Source organism: Gordionus sp. m RMFG-2023, chromosome 2 (genome assembly GCF_954871325.1).
Source record: "Gordionus sp. m RMFG-2023 chromosome 2, tfGorSpeb1-WG-v2, whole genome shotgun sequence".
Taxonomy (NCBI): domain Eukaryota; kingdom Metazoa; phylum Nematomorpha; class Gordioida; order Chordodea; family Parachordodidae; genus Gordionus; species Gordionus sp. m RMFG-2023.
The window spans coordinates 60000018-60025247 of record NC_088776.1 but is presented as its reverse complement, the minus strand read 5'-3'; the positions used below and the strand labels follow the sequence as shown (position 1 = coordinate 60025247).

The following is a 25230-nucleotide window of genomic DNA, read 5'->3' as shown; positions in this document are numbered from 1 at the left end:
CAATTAAGAGTAGCCATAGGCCATCGACTTGGATGTAACATTGTTGAACCACATACATGCATCAAATGTAAAATATTAGTTGACTCCAAAGGGAGACATGGTCTAAATTGTATATATAGTCAAGGCAGGCATGAAAGGCATGCAGCAATTAATTTAGCTATTAGCCGTTCTCTTACCAGGGCCCGGATACCAAACATCCTGGAACCTACAAATTTATCATTAGATGATGGCTTAAGACCAGATGACTTAACTTCCGTGCCTTGATCTTTAGGGAAATCCTTAATTTGGGACTTCACATGCGTATCTTCTTTCCCAAAAAATTTAAATTCGAATCCGGTTGATATAGCCGAGAAAAAAAAACAATGAAATATTCCAAATTCACAAATTATATTTTTACACCGATCGTTATATCTTCTTTTGGACACATGCCAAGCGGAACCTTAAAATTCTTAAAAAATATTGGCGATAAGATAATAGCCCTTACATCAGAACCAAAAGAATATTATTTTTTAAGACAAAACCTACAAATCATTATTTTTAAATATAATTATACATGTTTTTTGAAAACTTGTAGTCCCACCTCCGTTTTTATATAATTTTTTTTTTTATTTTATCCTATATTTGATATGTTAATTATAATATTATTTTATTTGACATTATATTCAGTTTAAATAAAATGTTTTTACATAAAATCAATATTAAAATGCCGAGATATCTGTAGAGTAGTGTATATACGTATTTTTTTTAATAATAAGCAATTAAAAATATTTATGTCATAAAATGCGCCTATTTACGCCGATTTTTTTGACATCGGCTAAAAATCGGAGCGCCGCCGGCCGTCGATAAAATTTTTTGGAAATTGCGCCAGCTGCCGATAATTTCGTCGGCGCACGGGTACCTCGTTCTTTTCTTAAGATATTTAATTATAAAAATTTTCAATTATAGACTCATTTCCCCTAGAAAATTTAGAGTTGAAAAAATTAATTTTTCATATAGAAATATTATAATTCTCCCCCCCCCCCCCGTATTTAATAGGCAAAAATGTCATTTTTTTGTTCAATGCTTACTTTTTATTATACTATACATACTTGATTATAATATATTATTTGAAAGCATCATTTCGAAAGTCAACCATTCCATAAATGGGTAGATAAACCTTACATACCAAATATTAAATATAGTTTTTTCGAAGAAAAATTATATCTTAATAATGATATCGAAGTTATCATTTTATTAAAATAAAAATTAGAACCTTCCAGTTTTGTTTCCCAATAATAAATGCCGGGTAAAATTATGGTCATTTTTAAAAGGTTTCACTTTATTAAACTTTATTACAATAAAATGAAATATTTAAAAATATTATCTATTTATTAAAATAATTTATTAATTTTGATTTTATTTACAAAATGAAAAATTAAATTATTGTGTTTATTTTTCATTCTCAATTCGTAGAATTTTTATTATTTTTTTTTTAAATTTCCCCGAGTTATGTTTATTTAAAATTCCTAAATTTGTTTTAATTTATTATATTAAAAATTAAAATAATCTTTACTTAAAATCAATTTCAATATGAATAAATCTTTGATAATTTTCCTCCTGCTTGCTCTGATTTTCTGCGAATCACATGGTAAATATAATAATTATAACAATTTAATTATTTATCTCTATTATATTATAAATATTTTTTATCTTAATTCTATTTTATTTTTATTTAGATGCTAAATTAATATTTAAAACTTTACATGACAAATATATGAGAAGATAAATTTAATGACAAATATAAGAGAAGATAAATTTATTTTAATAGGGTTTTTTTTCTTTTCAGAGTAATAATAAATTCATCAAATTTTTTATAAGATTGAATGATTAAATTTATGAAATGTTAATTAATGAGCGAAAAATAGGTTAAAAGAAAAGTTCCATAAAATAAATTCCAATTTTTATGATTAATTTCAAACGTCAAACTTAAAGTCGTTTAATATTATAAACATCAATAGAATGGTTAGTGTAAATTATTATTAGTTCAAGAATTAATCAGAATATTCCAAACATAAATATTTTGCATAAGTTGAAATATATTCCTGTAAAATCAGATTTTTAAAATTTAAAAACGCCCTCAAAAAATGATTACAAGTTAAAAAAAATAAACACAATGACGAATAAAAACACATAGACCAACATTTTTTAAATATTATATCTTTTTATTTTTACAAAAATAAAATCATCTTAGCTACTGGGAGAGGTAAATAATATTAATTTTATAATATAAATTTATAAAAGTAAACGAATTCAATTCTAAACTTAGAAAAATTTGTAAAACATGTAAAACCAAATAATTATTTAATTTTAACCTGCCAATGTTAGAATAGTTTCTGCCCCTTTTTATATACGATTGAATAAAAATACTAATATATAAGGTTTCCTCAAACTTAAATATTTTTTGATATAATTTCTATTTCTTGTAATTATAAAATATAATGCAATAATTAAAATTTTTAATCAGAATATATCTTAAATTAATGTTTATTTTCAACTTTTTAAGATCATTTGTCATTTATTATATAGAATAGAATAAAATTAATTTTAATTCAAATTTATTGGATAGATGATAGTTCATAAACGTTAAATAAAAATTTTTTTCCAAAATTGGCAAAACACCATAATAAAAAATAAAAAAATTTTCTTTTTTTTACAAAAAAATAAAAACATTTTGGATAAAAAAAGTAAATAATATTAATTACATATAATTTGTTAAATAAATAGTACCCTTAAATAAGAAATTATTTTTCAAAATTGGCAAGTCGACAGAACAAATAATATAAAATTTTATTTTATTTACGAATATAAAAATATTTTTGATAAAAAAAGAATATATTAATTATATATTTGTGAATTTATTCTAACTTTGAACCAGATATCTACAAGACCCTTGATTTCTTGATCAATTCAGGACCAGGGTCACATTAAAAATTGTTTGTAGGCCTAGATCCGGCCCGACCCTTATTAAAAGAATTCCCAAACCCGCCATAAGTTAAATATTTTTCCCTAGTCCTTCAAATAATTTTATATAAAATTTTGCTGAAATATACTAATAAGTAATTGCCTAATATTAATAAGAAATAAGTTATTTTATATGAAAACCTATACTTCAGTGTAATTAAGCAATCTATTTGTTTGCAAATTGAAATATATTATTATTAGAATAAAATTACAAATTTATTTAAGTTAGTAGCTGTTTTGGACAAACAAAACAGATGATTAGATTGAAAGAACCAGTGTGCTTTCAACATACAGCAGTAGAAGAAATTAATATTGTTATATTTGTCTTATTAAATAGTCTTAAAATAAGTTAAATTTAAAATTTAAAAAATATAAGCTCAAGTTCGGTCCAGGTCAATAAATTTTCTTTTTCAAGGCTCCTCCCAGATCTGCTAGAAAATTTAAGGGATTAAAAATATTTTTTAATAAAATAGAAAGAATAAAAAATTTATAATTACAAATTATTTGGATTAAATATACTATTAGCCATAGAATAATGAGTAGTTTAATAACTTGTAGGAGGGATAGTAGTGGCTTAGAAAAGGTCCGAAAAATTTTTTTAAAAATTTTTTTCTTATTGCAAATAATTTTATTTAAAAAATGGTTTTAATTTATAAATAAAATAATATACGATATGAAAATGAAAATGATATAAATTTAAAAAACAAATAAGAATTTTTAATTTTAAATGATATGGTTTTATATATTAAAAATTATATGTAAAATATTAATTAACAATAAAAATTATATATTTTCTCGCATAGTTAGATATTTATAAATTTAATAATAAAATTTATATTGTTACGCTAATTAAATTTTATACTAATTAAATAGTTTTAAAAATTTTAATTAATTTTTTATAATTTTAAAATAATAGAAAAATCATTTAATTTGGTAAATATAATGAGAAAATTATGATCGCTGTTTGGGATTAAAAATTTTAAACCTAGAGTAGTTTCTAGATAGTCCAATCTCTTAAATATTGATGCATCTACGATTGAGGATTTTCATAAGATAAATATTTTTATTCCCTTTTTTGATACATTTTTATTTCTATAAAAGGAAAGATTTATTAATCAAAATTTTATTTTAAACAGCTATTTTCTTTGCCTGTTGAGTCTAAGTACACTTGAAACGCGAAAGGATATTAAGAAAATCTCAGAGATTTATTCTCAGGATCGTATGATAAATTTTCTGATGTGGAATTTTGGTATAAAAATTTTGACAGAATAGAGTATTCTTTGAGACCAAAGTGCGCTTCGCAGGACCTTTCCATGTATAATTGCACTTTAGATTCCCTGCCTAATATTAAAACATTGCTTGTTTCTTAGCTACTTCACAATGATAGGTCTTTTTCAACTTTGAAAAGGTTAAAAACCTATTTTAGAAATAACACCGGTGAAAGCCATTTAAATGCATTCGCAATATTAAATATTTATAAGGAGATTATTCTATATAAAAATTTGATTCTTGATGAATTAGTTAAATCTCAGAGAAAAGTAGACCTCTCCTTATACAATTTAAATAAAATTGGTTTATTTTTTTTTAAAATTTTCACAATTTTAAGTATAATATTAAAATTATTTTAATTCAATTCAAATATAATACTTATAATTTTAATAAAAACACAAATTCTTTTTGAAAATAATCCATAATAGGTAATCACATGAAGACTATTCCATATATGCACTGCATCTAGCAATATAAATCATTTAAAAAAGTTTAAACAAAATCAAATTTAATAAATTTATAATTAAATTTAAAAAAATATATTAAAAATAATATATAAACTATTTGAAAATTAAAATCTATATAAAAAATGTATAATAAAAAAAAAATAATAATAATTAGTATAGTAAATTGCATGTTGGGTGGGAGGAGGTCAAGAAAGAGAGCCGTGGATGGTAATTCAGTTAGATTTGCATATATCAATAGATATGCGCTGTCTGAGATAGAAGCCTTCCTGTGGGTCACCAGTGATGGCGCGGATTTTTTTACCAAGAGATTTGAAGAAGATTAGGGCATGATTGCCAAAAAACCAGTTGTGTCGGATACAATTGGTATGAGATTGCAATTAGTTAGGGAAGTGTATTTATTAATTTTAAGGTTTTCAGCACGCACGAATGAGTTGTTATTAAAGGAGGGAGCAAATCGATTATTATAATATGATCTTGGTCAACAAATTTTTATATTCATAACGTAATTATAATGAATTTTTAGTCATAATATTTATATATTAAATTTTTAATAAAAATATTGCATTTGCACTAAGAATTAGTGATCTGCATCAGGGCCTAATTGTTCAAGCCCGGCCCTTCCCGAAATTATTTTAAAAAATTTTGCCGGCCCGAAACAAAATTTTTTTTAAAAAAGTTTTGTCTGCCTGGCCCTAATTTATTTAAATATAAAATTAATTTTTATAATTAATCAAAATAAGAGTTATATGTTATATGGCGTCTTGTTTTTATAAATAAAATCAAATATTTTTATTTAGCATAAAAAATTTAACATAAATTGATATATTTAGATATATTTTAAAAAAAATCCAATGTCCGACCCAACCCGGCCCGAATTTTCCCAGCCCGATCTCGATTTTCTACTTTTACTGATCTCTAATAAGAATTATATAGGTTTTATTATTATACTCACTTGTATTAATTATATTATAATTGTTAAATTAGATTTTTTTTTAAATACCGCACAATAATTGCTCATTTTATTGTAATTCTATTTTTTTTAAATATAGTTATTTAGAATAAATTTTTAATATAATCTGTATATAATATATACATTTTGAAATTTATTTTATTGTATAAAAATAATAAATAAAATCTATAATGAAATTCTCTGCAAAATTTTGTTATATGCAAAATTTAATTAAAATAATTATTTTTAACATAGAATAAGATATATTGAGTGATCATAAAAATTGGGAGGTTTGTGGGGCGATTTTATTCTTCTTTCTACACCGAATGGATAGAATTAATTTGCATTTGACTAAACATTGATAAAATTTTCAGAATAATGCTTTCAGTCGCAATCATATATTTGACAAATTTTTTTACTAATATTTTTTTCATTTATACTGGCTACTATAGTGGTTAGACACCAATAAAGCACAAAATTAGCAAATTTTTAAAATGCGGTTTGGGGGCGAAGCCCTAAAAAAATTTCAAACCCCCCCCCCCCTCACATGGATCAAGGCTAAGCCACTGTAGGAGAGGAAATATTCTCGTCACCAAATCGATATTTTAGTTTTATATTATATTTTTTTATTTTTCAAATAAAATAATTTTAAAAATTTTTATAAAGTTTTTAATTCTTTTTATTCTTTTATCACATTTTACTGAGACATGCAATAATTAGGTTAATGATGCTTACTACCAAGTGAATGTATGGAAATATTCTAAATACCAATATAATTTGCTAAATACCGACCAAAATTTATTAAAATGTAATAAGACTTATTATTTAATATATTAATATGGAATCACGTGGTCGAGTCCGGCTTCCTATATATCATACCCCCAAGGATGGAACCACCAAGTTAGAATAAGAAAAAAAACATAATTATTATCGGGATTCGAACCCGTAACCATGGGATGAGTAAGCGAACTCTAACCGACTAGGCCATAGAGGCTTTCCAAAATTTACGATTTTTCAAATATATATTATAAATATATTTGGTAGTGCCTATCCAAATGAAAATAAACAAAATTCAAATTTGATAGATGGTACCTTAAAGTACCAAGCATCATTAACCCAATAATTAACAATAAGATAGAAATATATACATAGAATTTTATTTTGATGTTATAATTTTACATTGTAAATGGAGGATAAATAAGGGAGAATAGGAAAATTTTTTATAAATATAAATTTTTTTTGTCTTTAAGTCGAATCCTATTTCCTTTAAAATTGAAAAATTGAAATTTAGAAATTAGTTGATATCCTTTTTTAGAAACAGACTTTAATAAAAAAGTGTCTTCTTGTTAATTTAATTAGAATAAATGGACAGTCTGTTTTTGTTCAAAAAAAATCCATATATTTTTTTTAAAGTTATGATTAACTTTGAATTTACAACACTAATTCACAGCAAATACAAAAAAACATTTTCGACATTCCAATTCTTTATGATGTAATCTCTGCCAATTAATTATATTAGGAAGTTTAAAAATCACGAGTAAAAAATGTAGAAAATAATGGAAAAAAATTGTCGATTTTTGTTTTAATGACCTCTTAAAGTTTCATAACCCACTACACATTTCCAATTATAGGATTTGGTCTACAATTTCTTTATCTATTTGACTATATAATAGATGAGGCTTCCTCCTTATGGCATAATGCATCTGAAAGTATTCTTCGCACTTTAACAAAGCAAAAATTGATTGCCGTACCGTTAATTAAACTTACATCAATTTGCAATTTGTTGACCATTCTTCTTTTACTGCTATTAACATCAGGTCACTAAATTTTAAAGGCAATCCCTTCTAAAAACGGTTGCCTTGAACTCAATCACTAGGAATTTAGTTTTGGTGTTACAAACCCTGATTAAAAATTTTGGAGCTTGATGTCGCTCACGCGAGATATTTAATTACTTTAAAAATGCAACATTTTATTTTTAGAATACGATAAAATATTAAGACGTAACTGTAGCACGTTTTTTGTTGGATGGTTCTCTCCGATAAAGAATTCTATCTTCAACTTTAAACAATTCAAACATTATGAGCTTTCTAGGGGAAAAGAAAATATAAACGTTTTAACTTCTTCATATTTAATAATCAGAGGCTAAGTATAAAACTATGCCTAAAACTTTTATAAAACATTTTAGTAATTCTTAACTGTTGAAAGATTTTTTTATATTTTCATAAAAATATGCACTTTTTGTACATATTTTATATTTCGTTTTAATTTCTCAACAAGCAATACATAAGTCATTATAATTGTAGGGAATTAGCTTGGAAATGTGGTAGTATTGATTGGTGAATCTTTGAATTGGGAGAATTGGGTTCAATTTGATATTATAGAATTAACCAGGTTGATAGAGATGTTATTTTAAAAACTAATTTGCAAAATAAATATTATTCGCCAATAAAATGGTCTAAAAAATAACCTTCTTTTTCTATTTTATCTAACAGTCATGAATAATGTGTGTGAAGGTACATTATATCAATTTTTATATATGACAAAATTTTGTGAGATATGGTTTTTATTAAAATTTCAATATCAAAAAAATTATAAAAAGTTAAAAGTCAAAAAAAAATACAAAGTAATTAAATATATCTTCTTGAGAAAATAACTGATAAAAATATATTCTTTTTGATTGACATTTTATAAAATATATGTAAAAATATATATCATAATAGTACAAAACTACAACAAAAATATCCCCTCAGACCAATTAAAATATAAGACTTTTAAAATCAATTGAATATAATATAAAATTAACGCCTCAGAACAGTAAAAATATAAACATTTATATATAATTCATCACAAAAATAATCATATCATATTTTTTTAAATTTTTTGACATAATAAGAATATTAATGAAAATTTGTGTTTGAGACCGGGTTTAAAATTGCAATTTCCAAAATTATAATTATATATACAGTGACGTTATATATTTTCTAAATTTTAGTTCGGAAATTTTATGATGCAGGTATGCATTAGAATATTTTGAAAATTTTTTTTTCCTAAATATATTTTTAATGTTTATTATTATTTAAATATATGATCTAAATAACTAAATTTATTAAATTATCTAAAAGTAAATAAATTAGGATCCATCATAGTTGATTTATATAAAAAATAAAATAAACAAAATATATATACTTAGTTGTATATCATCTTTAGCAAATAAAAATAAGATAGATAGAAATTAATTCTAATAATAATGAAATAATAAATACATTAAGATAATATTATTAGGTTTAAATTTATAAATATAATATTGAGTAAAAGATGTCAAAAATAAAGGTTTGAATATCCTTCATCCTTGATTAAAAATATTATGTCTTTTGTATATTTTGATCGCTACTCAAATTATTCCTTTTTATTTCCATTAATTATTGTCTAAATGTTATTGATAGGGTATTAGATTATTTAAAATAATATTTGGTTATAATGGGTGAAGGTTATTTAATCCCTTCTCCTATTTATAATTTATTACATTGTTTTGTAATTTTATTTCTTCATTATAAATATATGTATTGATGCTAACAGGTAGCTTAATAAGTTAGACAAAATATTTGTTTTCAAACAGGGGGCTAAAAATAAGAGTCGAAATTTAATATATTTTTATTTACTAAAATTAAAACAATAATATAGACAAAATATTATTTCGAATTTAAATTTTAATCAAAAGCATAATAGTTTAGAATAAATATATAATTTTTTTTTAAAATATTTTACGAATCCCCATGTTCAGAGAGATTCGAAATAATTTTTAAATATTAAAAAATTAAATATTCCTATCCCGACAGTGTTAAATGTAAGGGGGCCTAACCATTTATTCAGAATAATTTATCTTTTAACAAAATAAAATTTTCTAAATAATTCAAGTTTTATTTTCATTTCAAAACAAAAAACAATAGCTTAATATTTTCTTCACAATGTCATTTATTCTTTATAGTTTGTAAATTCGTAAATCTCTAAAATAAATAAAATTAAAATAACTTTAAAAATTGGACCAGAGTGTTGATTCATAGCTTTAACCAACTCCCTCCAAATTGGCCTAACTAACTTTTTATATTAAAAGATAGCATCTGTCTTCCAGTTAAGGTCAAACTTAGAGATATATGTTCAAAATTTTTAAGTTAAGAGTTGGCTTTGCCATTTTAGAGTGGAACAGAATTAGGTGATTTAAACACTTTAGTTTTTTTATAATAGTAATTAACATATTAACTAATTAAAATTTATATTTAGGGAGCATCCGTTCATCAAACAAGAAAATCAAAATAAAATGCATAGATATGCTACTGAAATATTGCGAATTAAGCACAAATTTTGAATTGAAAGAATATAAAAATGAAAAATTAATAGAAATTCTAGGTATGCTATATTCAATAATAAATTATGTTTCCTTTTTTTAAAAGTTTGAAAAAAACTTATTTTCTTTAGAGGAAATTAGTTTTATTTTGTATTTTCAAATATATAAATAAAAAAATTTTTTTTTTTCTAAGATACAAATAATGTAGAGGAAAATAATAAACTAAACAGACTTTTTGGGAAAAAAATTCGCAATCCGCTAGAAAGACTACGAATTTATTTCCGCTATTGCAAGGATTATGAGAAAGAAACTGATGAGAGCAAAAAAGAAATTTTAAGAAAATATTTGAAAAAGAATAACCTTACATTATTAGCGGGGTCCTCTTCTGAATTTACCAAAATGGAAATATTAAAGCGAATAGAGAATCTATTCACAGTTACGGGTATTTTACCAATTACAATCTATTTCCAAGAAAATATTATGGGAAAGAAGGAGGTAATCTGGTTAGAATATTTATCTTATGCTTCCTACCTAATAATTAAAGACCTAAATAAGATATATACTCAATTGGGCGGAAGTGAAACTAGAGGCGAGAATATGAAAAAGATTGCAAGGGATTATGATCAAGTATTCTTTACTATATTTTTATAAATTTAATGTGATTTATAATATATTCCATTCATTGAGATAGACAGGACTTTCCTAAAACTTAGGTCATTCATAAGAAATGTTATTAAACTGCTCGATCATTAAAAACGGATAACCCAATATTTTAGCCAAAATATTTATGAGATGGAAGGTTTGGACATCTATTAACAAAATCTCTAGGCGAGATATTATTTTGGCTAAAATTCTAATTTAAAATCGGCGAAATATAGCTGTTTAACAAACTCATGCACATATATTTATTAAATTTTTTGGAGTGAGTTCTTGTACATCCCAAATTAAGTTATATATGTTTTGCGTTTTTTCCTTCAGATATTGTATTTTAAATTGGAATCTCAAATATGTTAAATAGTTTGTATTTTTTTTAAATTTTGTTAAAAAGAATATTATCGATTTAACAGGATTAAAATGAACATAAAAAATGGGAAAAAAAGAGCGAAAAAAAAACAAAACACAAAATTTAAATATTATTATGAAATTTCTAAATAGAGTAAAATAAAAATAAATTAAGAAAAAATTTAAAGTAAAATATTTGTAGATTATATATAAATTTGTTCTAATAAATTTTTATTAAATCTATTCCTAGCGTTAGAGGTCTGTCCGAAGCCCGACCCGATCCGAAAAATAAATATTAAACAAATATCTTTTGTTTCACAAAAAAATGTCAATTATAATTGATATTGATACCTCTTTTTTATTTTTTCTCTTTAAAGCAATTATATTATCTTAAATCACCATAATATTTAATTTTGAAAACCTCTACCCGTTGCATTGTAAGAAAAATAGTATTATACAAATAGTTATTATACCTATATTTTTTAAAAAAATGATAATTAAAAGTTACGAAGTCATATAATCAAGAATAGCACAGACGAACAGATACTCTATGTGAATGCTTCTGGAACACTTAAAATCGTATATTATATATTAATTGCATTTTACCATTAATTAAAATTGTATTTTTAAAATTCAATATTAAAAGAGTTTATAATCTTGGCTTTCTTCAGTTCTCCAAGGTTAGGATAATCCTTCCAACCATTAACTAGTTTCCTATTTCCCATGTTTCAATGTGCATTTGAAAAACTTTGTTTGTATCTCGATCAAACTAACCTTCAACTACTCAGAAACGCAAAAAATTGTAACGACCATGAATGCCTGGACGCGATACCGAATAGGAAAAAGAAAATGTTATTCACAAACGATTAGTTTCAAATTGTCATAAGTCATAGGCTATGATATCATATCCCGTCTTTTGATATTTGTACTGCCAACAATTTGATTTATTTTCTAAGCATATTTTCTTTTGCCTCAAAGTCAATGACCGTTTAAAATAGGTTGATCGGCAAATCTTTGATTTCCACAGTTATCTCTATTAATTTTGTGCCTCGGTTTTTAGTTTGGTAAGCGTCCCGATGGCATGTCTTTAACATTTAGGCACAGTGGCAAAAGACTTTACTAGGACGTATAATGTGTCACCTCATTTCCCGCTAATAGAATCTATAATCTATTGGAACTCCAAGAAATTAAAAAAATACAATTAATAAATATAGGTCCCTCTTAAATTAATTATTTTTTAGCGAACTCCGGTTCCCAATCCCTAAAATTTCAATTGGATAAAAAACTTTAATAAGGACGGTTAAAACGAATTCCTTCTTAAAAAAACTCAAATTAAAATCCGAAAAAGATCCCTCTTACCCTATATTCATAGATAACGCGAATTCGCTGCAAAGCATATGAAATATAATAATTTTATATAAATTTTTGTATACTTCGACGCGAATTCGCCCTAACTGTGAATGTAGGGTTAGTTTCTTCTCCCCTCCCTTATATTATACATTATTTATTATAATAAATATTTTGCCATTCTTGATTTTTACATTTTGTTAACATTTAAAACTTATGTTTTATAAGATAATATGAACCTTTTTTTTAAATAATTAGAATATAAATTTAAGAATATGAATTATAAATCATTTGCGCTACATATAGCAAGGTGATAAAGATTATTATAATTTATGTATTCATATAAAATCTCTTTTTTTAAAATAATATATGAAATGGGCAGCTTATTTTAGAATATGAGTGTGTGGCGTATCTTTTATCATAAAAGTAGTTTTTTTTTATTATATATTTCTTATATTAAATATTTATATAATAATTTTCTTAGTTCTTTCCATATTTTTCATTTTATCTCGAGTCTTGGTATAAATTTTCTTATTCTAACGGATATTTTTTTAACTACTGTTTACTAAATATTAGAAACAAATGTACACTAGTTAAGCATTATATATTTGCCCTAAGCTTTGGACCCATTTTGATACACTTTCCTTGTGATTCAGCAGATGGATTGAATTTATTTTGAGTTAAATAGCTATTATAGTTTTCTTACTGAAGCTCTAAATTTTTCTTTTTCTTATAATCGGTTTTTCTTTTTCGACCAAACAGGTCTAAATGGTAAAATTTACTAAATATGCCCTTTTAGTATAAGTTTTATAATTGTAGCTTCCAGGAGCTTGGCTGATATCACGCTTCGCAATATATTTGGATATAATTTGATTACTATTTTGTGTTTGACAAAATTGGTGATAGAATTATTTATAAGACACTTATATTAACTCAAACATGATCTCAAATATTTTTATATCTAAGCTCTGGCATTAACTTTTTCTTTTATTTTATTATTTAACCTTTTTCTTATTTAAACCATCTCAAACAGATCAAAGCAGTAAAATATACTAATTATGCTCTACTTAATATTTTGGCATAATCGAAATATGTGTTTCCAAAAGGTCTTCCATCATATGATTTAAAATTTCATATTGGTAAAATAAACATAAGACATTTTCTTAAATGCTAATTTTTACTATAGAGACATAAGCAAAAAAATAACTTTAAATATTATGAAAATTTAACCTCATCTGTTAATCTTATAACGTCTCAAATTTTTATATATGATATAATTCTGGTCTCTTAAATATTACTTTTTTTCATCTGAAGTTAAATATGCAGAACTATCAGAATATGATTTTTGTTGGGCAAGGATAGTTGATTAAATGACCGATCACTTTTATTATTAAAACAAATTATTTAATGGAATAGACTAATCTTACACAACTCATAGAAAATCTTGCCAAAGACGCTAATATGATATTGTCTAAAAACACGCACATAACGATTCAAAAGTCATTTATTGAAAACTTCAACAAGTTCACTGAGAAATTCTCTAATTCCATTGAAGATCTTATGTAAGTAATTTTAAAAAATATCGTTTATTCAGTCAAATGTAGTGACACCTATTATAGGACCAGGCTTAAAATATTTAGAAAATTTTATACGAGCCTGTCTAGTCTCAAAATTTTTAAATAATTTTAAAATCCCTTGGGGGACGATTTTTAAATACATGAATTTAAATTTACATTGATAAATTAGTTGGAAAATAATATAATGAAGTGTTTAATATTTTCTTACTGGTCATTCAATTATCGATTAAACCAGGGGCTTAGCTAGCCCGCCCCTCATACTCCCAATTTGCGGGTCTTCGGCCTGGTTTTATATTAATATATTATTTTTATAATTTACTAACTCTAAATAATTATTCTGAATGTCATATAAAAATAATAATACAAGACATTTCTAAAAATAATTTAAAACTACATAATATAATATAATTCTTAGCAACTTACATTGACAAAAGGTCATAAAATTAATATAACTCCCTATTACCATTTTAGACAATGTTTTATAGAATGGTCTAATATGAAAAAATTGATAGACCTTACCAAATCTACAATTCTTGAAGAAGAGAATATAAACGATTAATCCAAATCATAAAACTATATGATGGCTAGAGCTTCCTCTTAGATGACATGATGGAAGCTAGATAAGTAAGAGAAAATTATTGTGTGATATTAAATTTCTAAAAGATTATCTTCCATTTTCAATGTTTTATTATCTAAAATATGCGATCATATGCTCTCAGCAACTCTAGTAAAAATCTTAAATTACATAGCCACACAAATAGTAGATGCTGGTTAATTTGCAGTTCTATCCATGACACTCACGAGGGTAACCCATCACAATTTATTCTGTTAGATAAATTGATAAAACATTAAACCTTAAGAAGAAATTATGCAAATATATTGGCCTTGAGTTATTTACACGGCAAGGATGCCATATTAGAAATGAAACATTTTGTAACTACAAAATAAGAACCAGAGTGATATCATGAAAGCAATTAAGATTTTATATATTATTGTCACCATCTCTAGTTGGTATAGTATATCTTAAAATAATGGTAGTTTGTAATAATATCAAAAATATATTTGTATTAAAGATTTAACCAATCTATTTTTCGAAGAAGAAAAATATAGCTTTTCTAAAAACACGTAAAAAAGAGAAGAAAAGATATCTAATTTATTACATCTATTGTGAGATGAATATTAATACGTTTAATTTTAATATATTAAATAAATAGATGGAGTTAAATATTTGTAATTAAATTGTTACTTATATTTATTATCAAAAGCATTTATTAGTAAAATTTTAAAAATATTAACTAATATATTATATAACTCAGGTCTGTATAAGTGGCATTTTATCTAATATTTTGTAAAAAATATATAATAGAGGATTATTAACTATATGTCTATTTTTATAAATAAATCTCTTATACTTATTTGGATTTGGACCTTAAAATAATTTTAGGAAGAGACATGATAATTAAATTTAAAAATCAATAATATAGTTGATTAGTGATTTTGAACTCGGCTAAAATATTTAATTATTAATTTTCATTTAATAAATGATTATATTTATTAGGGCTATATAATATTAAATAATTAAAGTCAATTAAGCTTCAACTGGTAAAGCTAAATTAATATTTAGTGAGTGATACTGTTATATTTTTAACACATTTGATTGCAAGCTGACATAGTATAATTTATATGAAATAATCTAATCTAATCTAATAATATACAAAATATATTATAGATTATATAAAATATATAAAACATAATCTAATTATATGAATATAAATTTAATATATTTAAAAAATGTTTGAAAAATATATAATAATACTATTAAAAAAAAAGAACGGAGATGGTGTGACGCAGGGAAACAAAAATGAAAAAGGGACTTAAGCGTTGTCTATGATAGCTCTTTGGCTAGAAGGCTACCATAGAAACTGATATAATTAGCTTTGTGAATCGCTATGGATAATCGACGAAGAAAAAAACCCTCTCGGGGTTCTTCTGAGAGTTTGCTGATTTGTGATCCTAATTTTTTGAAAAATGCTAAGGCGAGTTTGCCGAAGGTGCCAAGAGTGGTTGATATGATTGGGATGAAGCAATGATCGTTTATTATTTCTGTGTATTTAGAAATTTTAAGTTGTTCCTTCTGGTCAAGGATGTTGATGGCGTGGTTGGATGGGGCCAAGGGGTCAATACAGGAATAGTCCCATACCTAATTAAAATACTATTCATTTAATAAAATTAAGATAGTCTTATTAATAAATAAAATTAAATCTATATATTACTCAATAGAATTATAAAAGAAATTAAGGGCAATTAAAAAATTTATTTTTAGCTCAAGGAGATGTTAAGGAGCCATTAAAAAAAATTTTTTTTGCTTCAAAGGGCTATTCAAATTTTTCAGGGGGCTCGAGCACCTGCGCGCCCTCCCCCCTAGCGACGCCACTGGATTCAACCGGTAAGAAAATACAGATAATTTTATACAAAATAACAAATTTTTTTTTTTAAAAATTCCTGGCCCGAAAATTATTTTTAGGAGAATAAAAATTTTAATAGAAAAACATTTTTAATAGCGGATCGAGCCTGAAAATAATTTTTTTTTCAAATCCGGACCGGCCTTAAAATGTTCACTTCTATAGTTTTTAAGTATTTATTATTATAAATTAAATTTAAAAAACTGTATAAAAAGTTTTTTCCCTTAAAATTATAACTAAAAATATTAACTAAATAATTTCGAAAAATATATTTTTAAAATATTATATGGCCAAATATCTTTCTATGTTTATTTATGTTGATACATTTCCATTTCTTCTTATTATTATTATTTTAAAAATAATTTGAATTTTTTAAATATACTCTAGTTGATGTTTACAAAATATATATAATAATTTGAGGATATGCAAAAATAATTTCTTAGAATTTGTACACACAATTTTATTAGTTTTTACCATTCACATTTAAAATTTTTCTATTTTAGAGACCTTCATAATTTTTTTGTGATAATAACTGTGCATAAACTGAATTTGCTACTAAAAGATGTAAAATTAGAAAAAGAATTATTCAACGGATATTCCCACCTAGATTCTAATGATATTCAAAGGAAATGTCTAAATAATTTATTATCAGTTAATGATAGAATCTTGGATCCTTTATTCCTTATAAAGCTAAACAATAAAACGATAAATACGGTACATGATTATACATATTTATTCATATCTTATTAAGCTAACTTCCATACTCAATCTTTTTTCCTAAATGTTATGCAAAATATAATTTTCTATAAAATATACAAATAAATTATATTAAATTTACTGTTCTTCATATATTTAATTTCCCTTTGAAACATATTTAATATTGCCAAGCATATTCAAAATAAAGTAATTTAAGGAACCCAATAGTAATATTATATAAAAAGATCATAAGATTATGAATTAAAAATACTAGGACTGGAGAATAAATATATGGTAAAAATGTAACTTAAAGAATATTAATTTTTAAAAAATTTCGATCATCTTAAATTTAAAATGATGGATCCTAAAAGTTAATTATATGAGTAAAGTGGCGTCAAAAGAAATTGACTCATAGAGGATTTTAGTTAAATTTATTTTGAAGTGGGTTTTTTTACATATCATAACCATTAAGCTCACAAATCTAAAATATGTCATAAATCTATCAAATAAACTTTATCAAGCTTCTCTGGTCTTCCCTAATCTTATATTCTAAAGAAGATTTATATAATAAGTCTGAGCAATGTATATATAATTTATTTTTACATCTTTATATTTTAGTTTAAGACAATTGCGAAAGATATGCTAAAGCAAAAACAATGGTTAAAAAATATGCTTTTTATTGATACCAAAGTATAATAACAATAATATTTATGATAAATAATATTTTCTTATTTAATGAAGAAGTTGATTATAATTTAATAGCAGATAAGACTTAATGATGATTATCAACTTGTAATGAGTACCTTCATATGCTAAATCACCTCGTAATTATGACGTTACAGGGACTAAATGATAATTAAGCATTTGCTAACTAGCATATAGTTTTCATAATAAGTAGATAATCAAATATACCAAAATAATGGCATGCAATTTTCTCTTTTATTTTGGAAGTTTATTTAGTTTTTATAATTTTAGGAGCAAAATAAGGCATCACTTTAAAAAGGGGGAATAAAATATGAGACAACTTCATATATATTTTTAAAATTTTCTTAAGCATATATATTTTCTGATAAAATATTAACACGCTTAGCATTCCAAATAAGAGTTTCCTCATAATTATAACACGATTAAATTTTAATTAAAAAATTTTTTTTTGTAATTATAGCGTAAATTTTTGTAAGCTTTTCCCTTTTTAAATCTAGTTTTGGATTAAAATAAAAAATTAAATCCAATTTATAAAATATTTTTTAAAAAAAGTTAATAAAACAATTTGCTCCTTAGATTTCATTTAGAGTGCTTAACGTTGTATATAATACATTTTTTTTAAATATGTCAATACATCCTAATAGTATCTATACATTTTAATAATCATTTTTAGGCTGATTTAAAGTTGACTAGTTTAGATTCGATACAATTTCCAGAAGTTAAATATTTTTTTTATGCTTGTATTCTTTGAATTATTTATGTTTTATATTTTTTTTTATAAACATTATACACAATATATATAAAAGGCATTCTATAAACTAGGAAAAGACCATATTAAGAATAGTGTTATGTTGACTAAATTGAAAAGATATGAAGGATTTTATTCTGCACCTAATATGTATAATCTAGAATATGAGTTATAATCTCTATAAATTTTTTTTAGCTGGTTTGAATTATTTTTGAATCATCACTATTCAGGTTAATTAGTTTTCATAATTGGTTTTATTATTATTCATTTTTATCGCTTAATCAGATTTAGTTGAAACCAATGAACAAAAGTAAATAAATATCATATTATAATTTAATGTAAACTAGTATTGCAATAGGATATCATTTCTGCATTTGCAGTATCATGAAATTGCATTTATAAATATGAAAATAATAACATTTTAAGATTATTTTTATAAATTTATTTTGTTTAAACTTATTCACATGAGTAATATAATGTTACCATTTTTGATTATTTATAAAAATGGAGATAAAGAAGTAAAAAATATAAATTATTAGATAGGCAACGAGTTTGAAATCAACCATGAGTAAGTAGCTAGGGGTTGAAGAGAGGTTGGAAAAATGGGAGATATGTACAAAGGATTAATTTAGTTTAATGAAATTGTAGAAATTCTTTGACATAAATTTAATTAAGTTACTCATTTAACTATCTGATGGTTAGCCCTTAAATTATAACCAAAAAAATTTCACCTAATATAATGTTTAGGAATTTTTAATTTATACTAGGGGTTAAGTATTATCTAAAATGGAAAACTTGAATGACAAGTTTAAAATAAAAAGTTTCGTTTCATGGATATATTCAGAAAATTATATAAAGAAATACTTATTTTATTTATTTAAAGTGGCATTCCATGATTTTCTAGTTTATAATAGAAATTATTCGAAAGGATAATTTTATTTTATATAAAATGAGAGTCTTTGAGACCCTAGTGTAAGGCAGCTGCAATATATTCTAGTGCAATACTAGTTTACATTATATTATAATATTCTTTAGAATAAATATCATAGAATATGTTAAAAAGATCGACAATGTGCATAATAGGATAATGCATCTATCAGCCACCCATTAATGATTAAAATTTTTATAGTGGATAAAAATCTCAATTTTTTAAATTATGTTGATTAATGCTCAAATATGATATTCTAAAAAAACAGCCAAAAGAATAATCTTAAATAGAAAATCGAGCCTGGTTCAAACCTGCATCATTAACCATTAAGAGGTTTAAAAAAGATAAAATTTATGTATAATACTATTAGATAAAAAACAACAAAAATATTATTTATTTTTTTTTGTAATTTATAATATAAAAAAGAAAATGTTTATATATTATAAAAATCCATGAAATATTTAATATGAAGTGCAATTTGACATATTTGGCACATATATCTTGATTGTGTATGGTAATAACTGCATCTAAGTCTTTTCCCATTTATAATTTTGGATATATAAATAATATCCAGATGAATCAGTAGGGTTTTCACTCTGTGTGCTTTATTTTTTTTTCAATTTTTACTGATGTTGAAACGAGGTAGTTACTAGTTAGTAACATCTCGTCTAAATTTAAGCAATCTCTTTTTGTCATTTCAATTCACGAATTTCCAGATTTTCCACATATTTATCATGTTTGTTATAAGCAGTGATCATATTTGACTGATTTTATTTTAGAAGATATTTTCTGTTAATACATAGAAACATCAGAAAGCAAATAGATGGTGTGGCATGTCGATGCAACGGTCCCGAATTATCATTCTAAAGAACTATAAATATTTCATTTAATTTTTCGAAACTATAATCATAATATCCTCTTTCTTTTTCTACTACAGCATTTATAGATTCAACTGGGTGATACCGGATTCTATTATCCCAGTTCCAATTGTAAAATATATGACAAAAGTTTAAATGAAATAAAGATATTATCAAAATTTATGATAATTTGCTTTACATAATGCTTTAATAATTTAATATTTACATTTCCACCTAATTCATATATATAATTATTTTGGCTTTTTCCTTGATATATATCATATGAGAATAAATTGTCGGAAGAAGCCAATATACAAGATTTATATCCGATTCTAATTGGTTTATCTTTTATGAACATTTTTAAAGAATGTTTTCCTCGGATCATCTGTTCACTCTTGATAAATTTTTTGTTTAAAAATTTCGAATTGTTGAAATTTATTATTCAATTTATTAATATAATGACTTTATAAAATCTATAATGTATATCTATTTTAGTAATGTTTGCCAATTGATTATTATATTTCAAATTTCAAAATAGTAATTGGGTTATTGTTTTCCGGATTTTTGGCTAGAAATATAGGCCATCTTTTCTTGTGAGAGCGAATGATAACCAGTTAATTATAGAATTCCAATAAATCCCTTAATATATGAGATGTTTATAAATATATTAGGTCATTCATTTGTTTTGCATAAATATTACTTTGATCTACAATTAGGGTATAAAAGTCCTCGTTGAAAATTAAAGAAACCTGATGGACTTTTATAATGCAAATCATTTTCAAGTTTTATTATATCTGCCTTTTCTCCATTAAAAGGGCTTGTAGTATATAAAGCATCTGTTTTTCTTATTTTAAATTGCGAGAAATTAGTGAATAGCTTCTTGTAGAAGATGGTTCTAGAATGTCGTTATCAATTGAATTATGAATCTCTAATTCACCAGCTGTATCTGAAGGCAAAACTCCGTCATTTGTTCCGTCAAAATCTTCTTCATTACTAATTGTAGAGGAATTTGGTACCTCTTCAAAAAGTTGAGCAAGCACTAGTTCAATTGTTAAAAAACTATTCATTTAAAAATTTGAATTAAATATTAAATATTTACAAAAATTATTTTCGTAGAATTTTAATTTTTAAATTAGTCTTTGAATGAATTGACAAAACAGGAGTATAATAACAAAATAAAATAAAATGTTTACCAAGAAAGAGGTTACAAATAATTTTAAATATTTTTGAATAATTTTAAATATTTCTAATTTGCGAATAATTTCATATAATTTGATCGAGATAAAAAATTATGAAAGGAACAATATATTATTCGATTTAATCTCAGGGGTTTCAGAATATTTTTTTTAAAATTATTTTCAAAAGATCTTTTTTGAGGGCCTCACCCCCACTCCCTTAGTTACGGTACTGGTTTTAATTATAATATAAAAAATTATAATTTATTATGTTAAATTTGATTTATTTAAATTTTTATAATAATTTATACCTATTCTCATTAAACTTTTGGTCGATATGATCTCTTATATTTTTAAGTTATAATATAATAATATTCGAGAATTATCGTAACCTCAACTAAATCTAAATCATATTTTTGAAAAATATTGCATAAAATTGTTGTTTATGGTTCAGGTCATTCCTATATTTTTTAAAGGGCATTAAAATGAGTTCTTCTAGATCAAAAAAAAGCTCTAAAGCTTGATATAGAATAAATCATTTTGTCTAGTATGCTTCTTGGATTTTTTTTCTTCTTGTATACTATAAAAAATTCAGAAATAATTTTAATTAGCAAATTATTTCTCAACGCATATCTGAACATTTCATAATTTTAGAAATTTTAACTAATCATAAGTATTAGTGAAGATAAATTTATCCATTCAGTCCTTACGATTTTTAAAAATGTAAGAAAATCTACTTTAATTATTGCAGGAGGATGGTATCAATACACAAGGAATAAATATTTAAATTAATTTAAACTATAAATTAAAATAGTTTATAAATTATTTAAAATATAATACTTTGCCACAAATTAATATATTTTTTAAAAATTATTGTTATGGGGTAGTGAGTTATTCACCTCCCCCGATGGCTAAGCGCCTATTTAAGAAAAGGCATTTTTATAACAAAAGTGAAAATCTAAAGCTTGTATATAAATACATAGATAAAGACCTGCAATGGAAGAACTCCAATAAAATTTATGTTAAAAAACCCTATTTTTTAGGAATATATATGAATACAGTAGCCTATTTAGATAGGGGTTAGAGGGAAGAGGAATTGGTATTCCAAAAAATTTCCTTTTAGTTTTAATTTAATTCAATTAAAAAATGGTAATTTATCATTTTTTCTTATCAATATCCAATAATAGCTTAATTTAAAAATATGTATTAAAAAATTAAATTAAAACTATAAATGAAACAAATTTTAAGAATTTTAAGAATATTATATAATCTATTTCTTGCCTCCACCCCCTTTACACCGTAATCAAATTTATAGATACTTCACTGCCTTGATCGACTGATAGATTATGCCTAATTACACATATTGTCGTCATCATAATATATTAATAAATTTATTATCATAAATATTTTAGCAATATCATATTCATAATAGAGATAGCAATTACAATGCTAAATGACTTAAGTAAATTTTAATTTATATACAAATTTTTTTTTTAAATGGGAAAAATTTTTAAAAAATATCAAATAGTTTATAAAGGTGATAAAATATTATACTTTACAAATTATTAAATATCAACGTTCACAATTATTGGACTGCCACTCTATTTGAAAAATATTATTACAAAAAATTGCTTTTTAAATTATTGTTTTATAAAAATAATCCTATAATATAATTTATAATATCATCTATAACTAATTACCATTTATAAAAAATTTGATTAATCCATGTATTGTACAGTTATAGCGCTTTAAGATTCTAAATATTTCTATAAATTTGCTTTTAGACCGAATACAAGTTTAGTAGGTGTTATATAATCTAATAATGCCGATTTCCTTTACCCCACAAGAGTAAAGAGTTTTAAAAAAAATTATTTTTCTAGTTTTGCTGTTTAATCACTATTACAAAACCTATGAGAGTAGTTTAAAATTATTAATGAAAAAGTAGTTGTAGTTTATCAAATAAGTTGCTTAAAAATTTTGACTCTTTTCTTTTGATGAAAATTACGAGTATCAAATTTCATAATATTTCGAAAATTCTTTTAACATTAGTCTATAAGCATAAAATATCTATATATAGTCTAAACCAAAATAATTGTATTAATTTCAAAAGACTTTATTGCAGTTGTTTTTACCCACAAAGTCACTTTTTTCTCTCAAATTATTTTGTCAAGTTTTTTTTTAAAAGATTTAAACAAAATTTGTAGAATTGTATCCAAAAAAAGTATTGCATAAAAATCATAAAAATAATTCAAAAAAAAAATGAAAAAAATAAATAGAAATAATAAAAAATTTCTATAATTTCTCATAGAGTGCTTAGTTTTTAGCCATTATTTCTAACTCATTTTAACAGCTGGGAGTGAAATTAATTTTTAATAATGCTAGCCCATGAATTTTATTTATTGAATAAGAATTGACCACTAACTCTTCTACCTTTTTCAGTGCGGTAAATAACTCGCTATTATTAACAATTTTTTTTAATATTTGTCCTCCTATAATGAGCTGTTAACTTTTTTTTAACACTTATTAAAATTTTGAGAATGATTTGAATATCTGCATTGTATCGAAAAATGGGTGCATTTAATTATATTCAAATGTTGACAAATGAGTTAAGCAATAATTTAAAATATCTCTATGTTTTTGAATAGTATAACTTTAAATTTATAAGAAAGCTTGTCAGAATATTACATGTTTGAAGCATACATTTCTTTGAATAGCATCTTGTACTAATTTTTTATAATACATAACCCAGATGGTCCTTGATTATTATAAGATCCTTAATTCTAAATTTTATATTCTTAAATGTATTTATTTCAATATTTTGCCTTATTTATTTTTAATATATTTTCATTTTTAAATTCATTATTTAGTTCTTTATCCCAATTGTAACGAGGTTAAAAAATATTTGAATAAAAAAAATCGAATATAATCATCTATTTAGGCAAAGAAAAGTGATGATGTTCGAGATTATTCTCGCATTACAAACGCTCTTAACTTAGCCTATTTGGTAAAATTGATATTGAATTAATCAAAATTTATTAATAAATCTATTAAATTTTAAGTTTGAAAGTACCCAAGATATTGATCCTAATAAAGTTTGGCTTGAACCTTCTAAAGCGAAAATTTTAATTGAAGTAATTTATATTTATAAAAAATATCTTCTTAAAAAAATCTTTTAAAGCATTTTTGCAAGAAAAATACTATTATCCCATTCAATATTGAAGCAAAAAAGTAATGAGACATTTTTTTTAGCAAAATACTAATTTTTATGATTTGATAGAATAATCGAAGTATTATCAGCATCTTTTGCTGTTGCGAAAAAATATAAATGTATAAAAAGCTCTATGAATTTGAATAATTGTGAAAGACCTAATCAAGCAGAATTATATTCTCAAAGGGCAAGGGTATTATAAATTTCTATATTTAAATGGGCAATTTATTTCAAAAACTTTATTTATCAATAATAATCACACAGAAATTTGATTAAAAATATGTTTAAAAAAATAATTGTTTATAATTTCTAGTTGTATAGAAGAATGCCCCTTACTCTAAACCCTTCCCTTTAAAAAATATAACTTATCAATCCCAAACAATCCTTTTCTAATAATTAAATAAATACCAACAATGACATTACCAACTAGGGAAAACCACATTGTTTCATGTTTTACATTTATGTTCCCATCAAAATAATTTATAAATGTTTCATATT

The 25230-nt window shown here is 23.7% G+C and overlaps 1 protein-coding gene and 1 long non-coding RNA gene across 4 annotated transcripts in view; one reads left to right on the top strand and one right to left on the bottom strand.

The window, feature by feature from the left end:
- LOC135923355 (uncharacterized) overlaps nucleotides 1-2536 on the bottom strand; it is a 29463-nt gene extending 26927 nt beyond the window's left edge. Inside the window, exon 1 of the long non-coding RNA XR_010571199.1 lies at nucleotides 2352-2536. This is a non-coding gene — a long non-coding RNA (uncharacterized LOC135923355). The remainder of the gene's footprint in view (nucleotides 1-2351) is intronic.
- LOC135923354 (uncharacterized) lies at nucleotides 1464-25028 on the top strand. 3 transcript variants are annotated; one of them, XM_065458049.1, is made up of 18 exons: nucleotides 1464-1627; nucleotides 2231-2242; nucleotides 9964-10089; nucleotides 10221-10654; nucleotides 11534-11608; nucleotides 13793-13938; nucleotides 16919-17129; nucleotides 17730-17801; nucleotides 18490-18534; nucleotides 18623-18714; nucleotides 18760-18794; nucleotides 18850-18874; nucleotides 22937-22986; nucleotides 24392-24414; nucleotides 24463-24528; nucleotides 24584-24655; nucleotides 24703-24752; nucleotides 24802-25028. In XM_065458049.1, the coding sequence occupies exons 1-18, from the start codon at nucleotides 1570-1572 to the stop codon at nucleotides 24932-24934; spliced, it is 1725 nt and encodes a 574-aa protein (XP_065314121.1). In that variant the 5' UTR covers nucleotides 1464-1569; the 3' UTR covers nucleotides 24935-25028. The 3 variants fall into 3 exon arrangements, 2 of the variants coding, with proteins under 2 accessions (XP_065314121.1, XP_065314122.1); XM_065458050.1 differs by lacking the exon at nucleotides 2231-2242 and having other exon boundaries at nucleotides 1465-1627; XR_010571198.1 differs by lacking the exons at nucleotides 24392-24414; nucleotides 24802-25028 and having other exon boundaries at nucleotides 1465-1627.
- The last annotated feature ends 202 nt before the right edge of the window (nucleotides 25029-25230 follow it).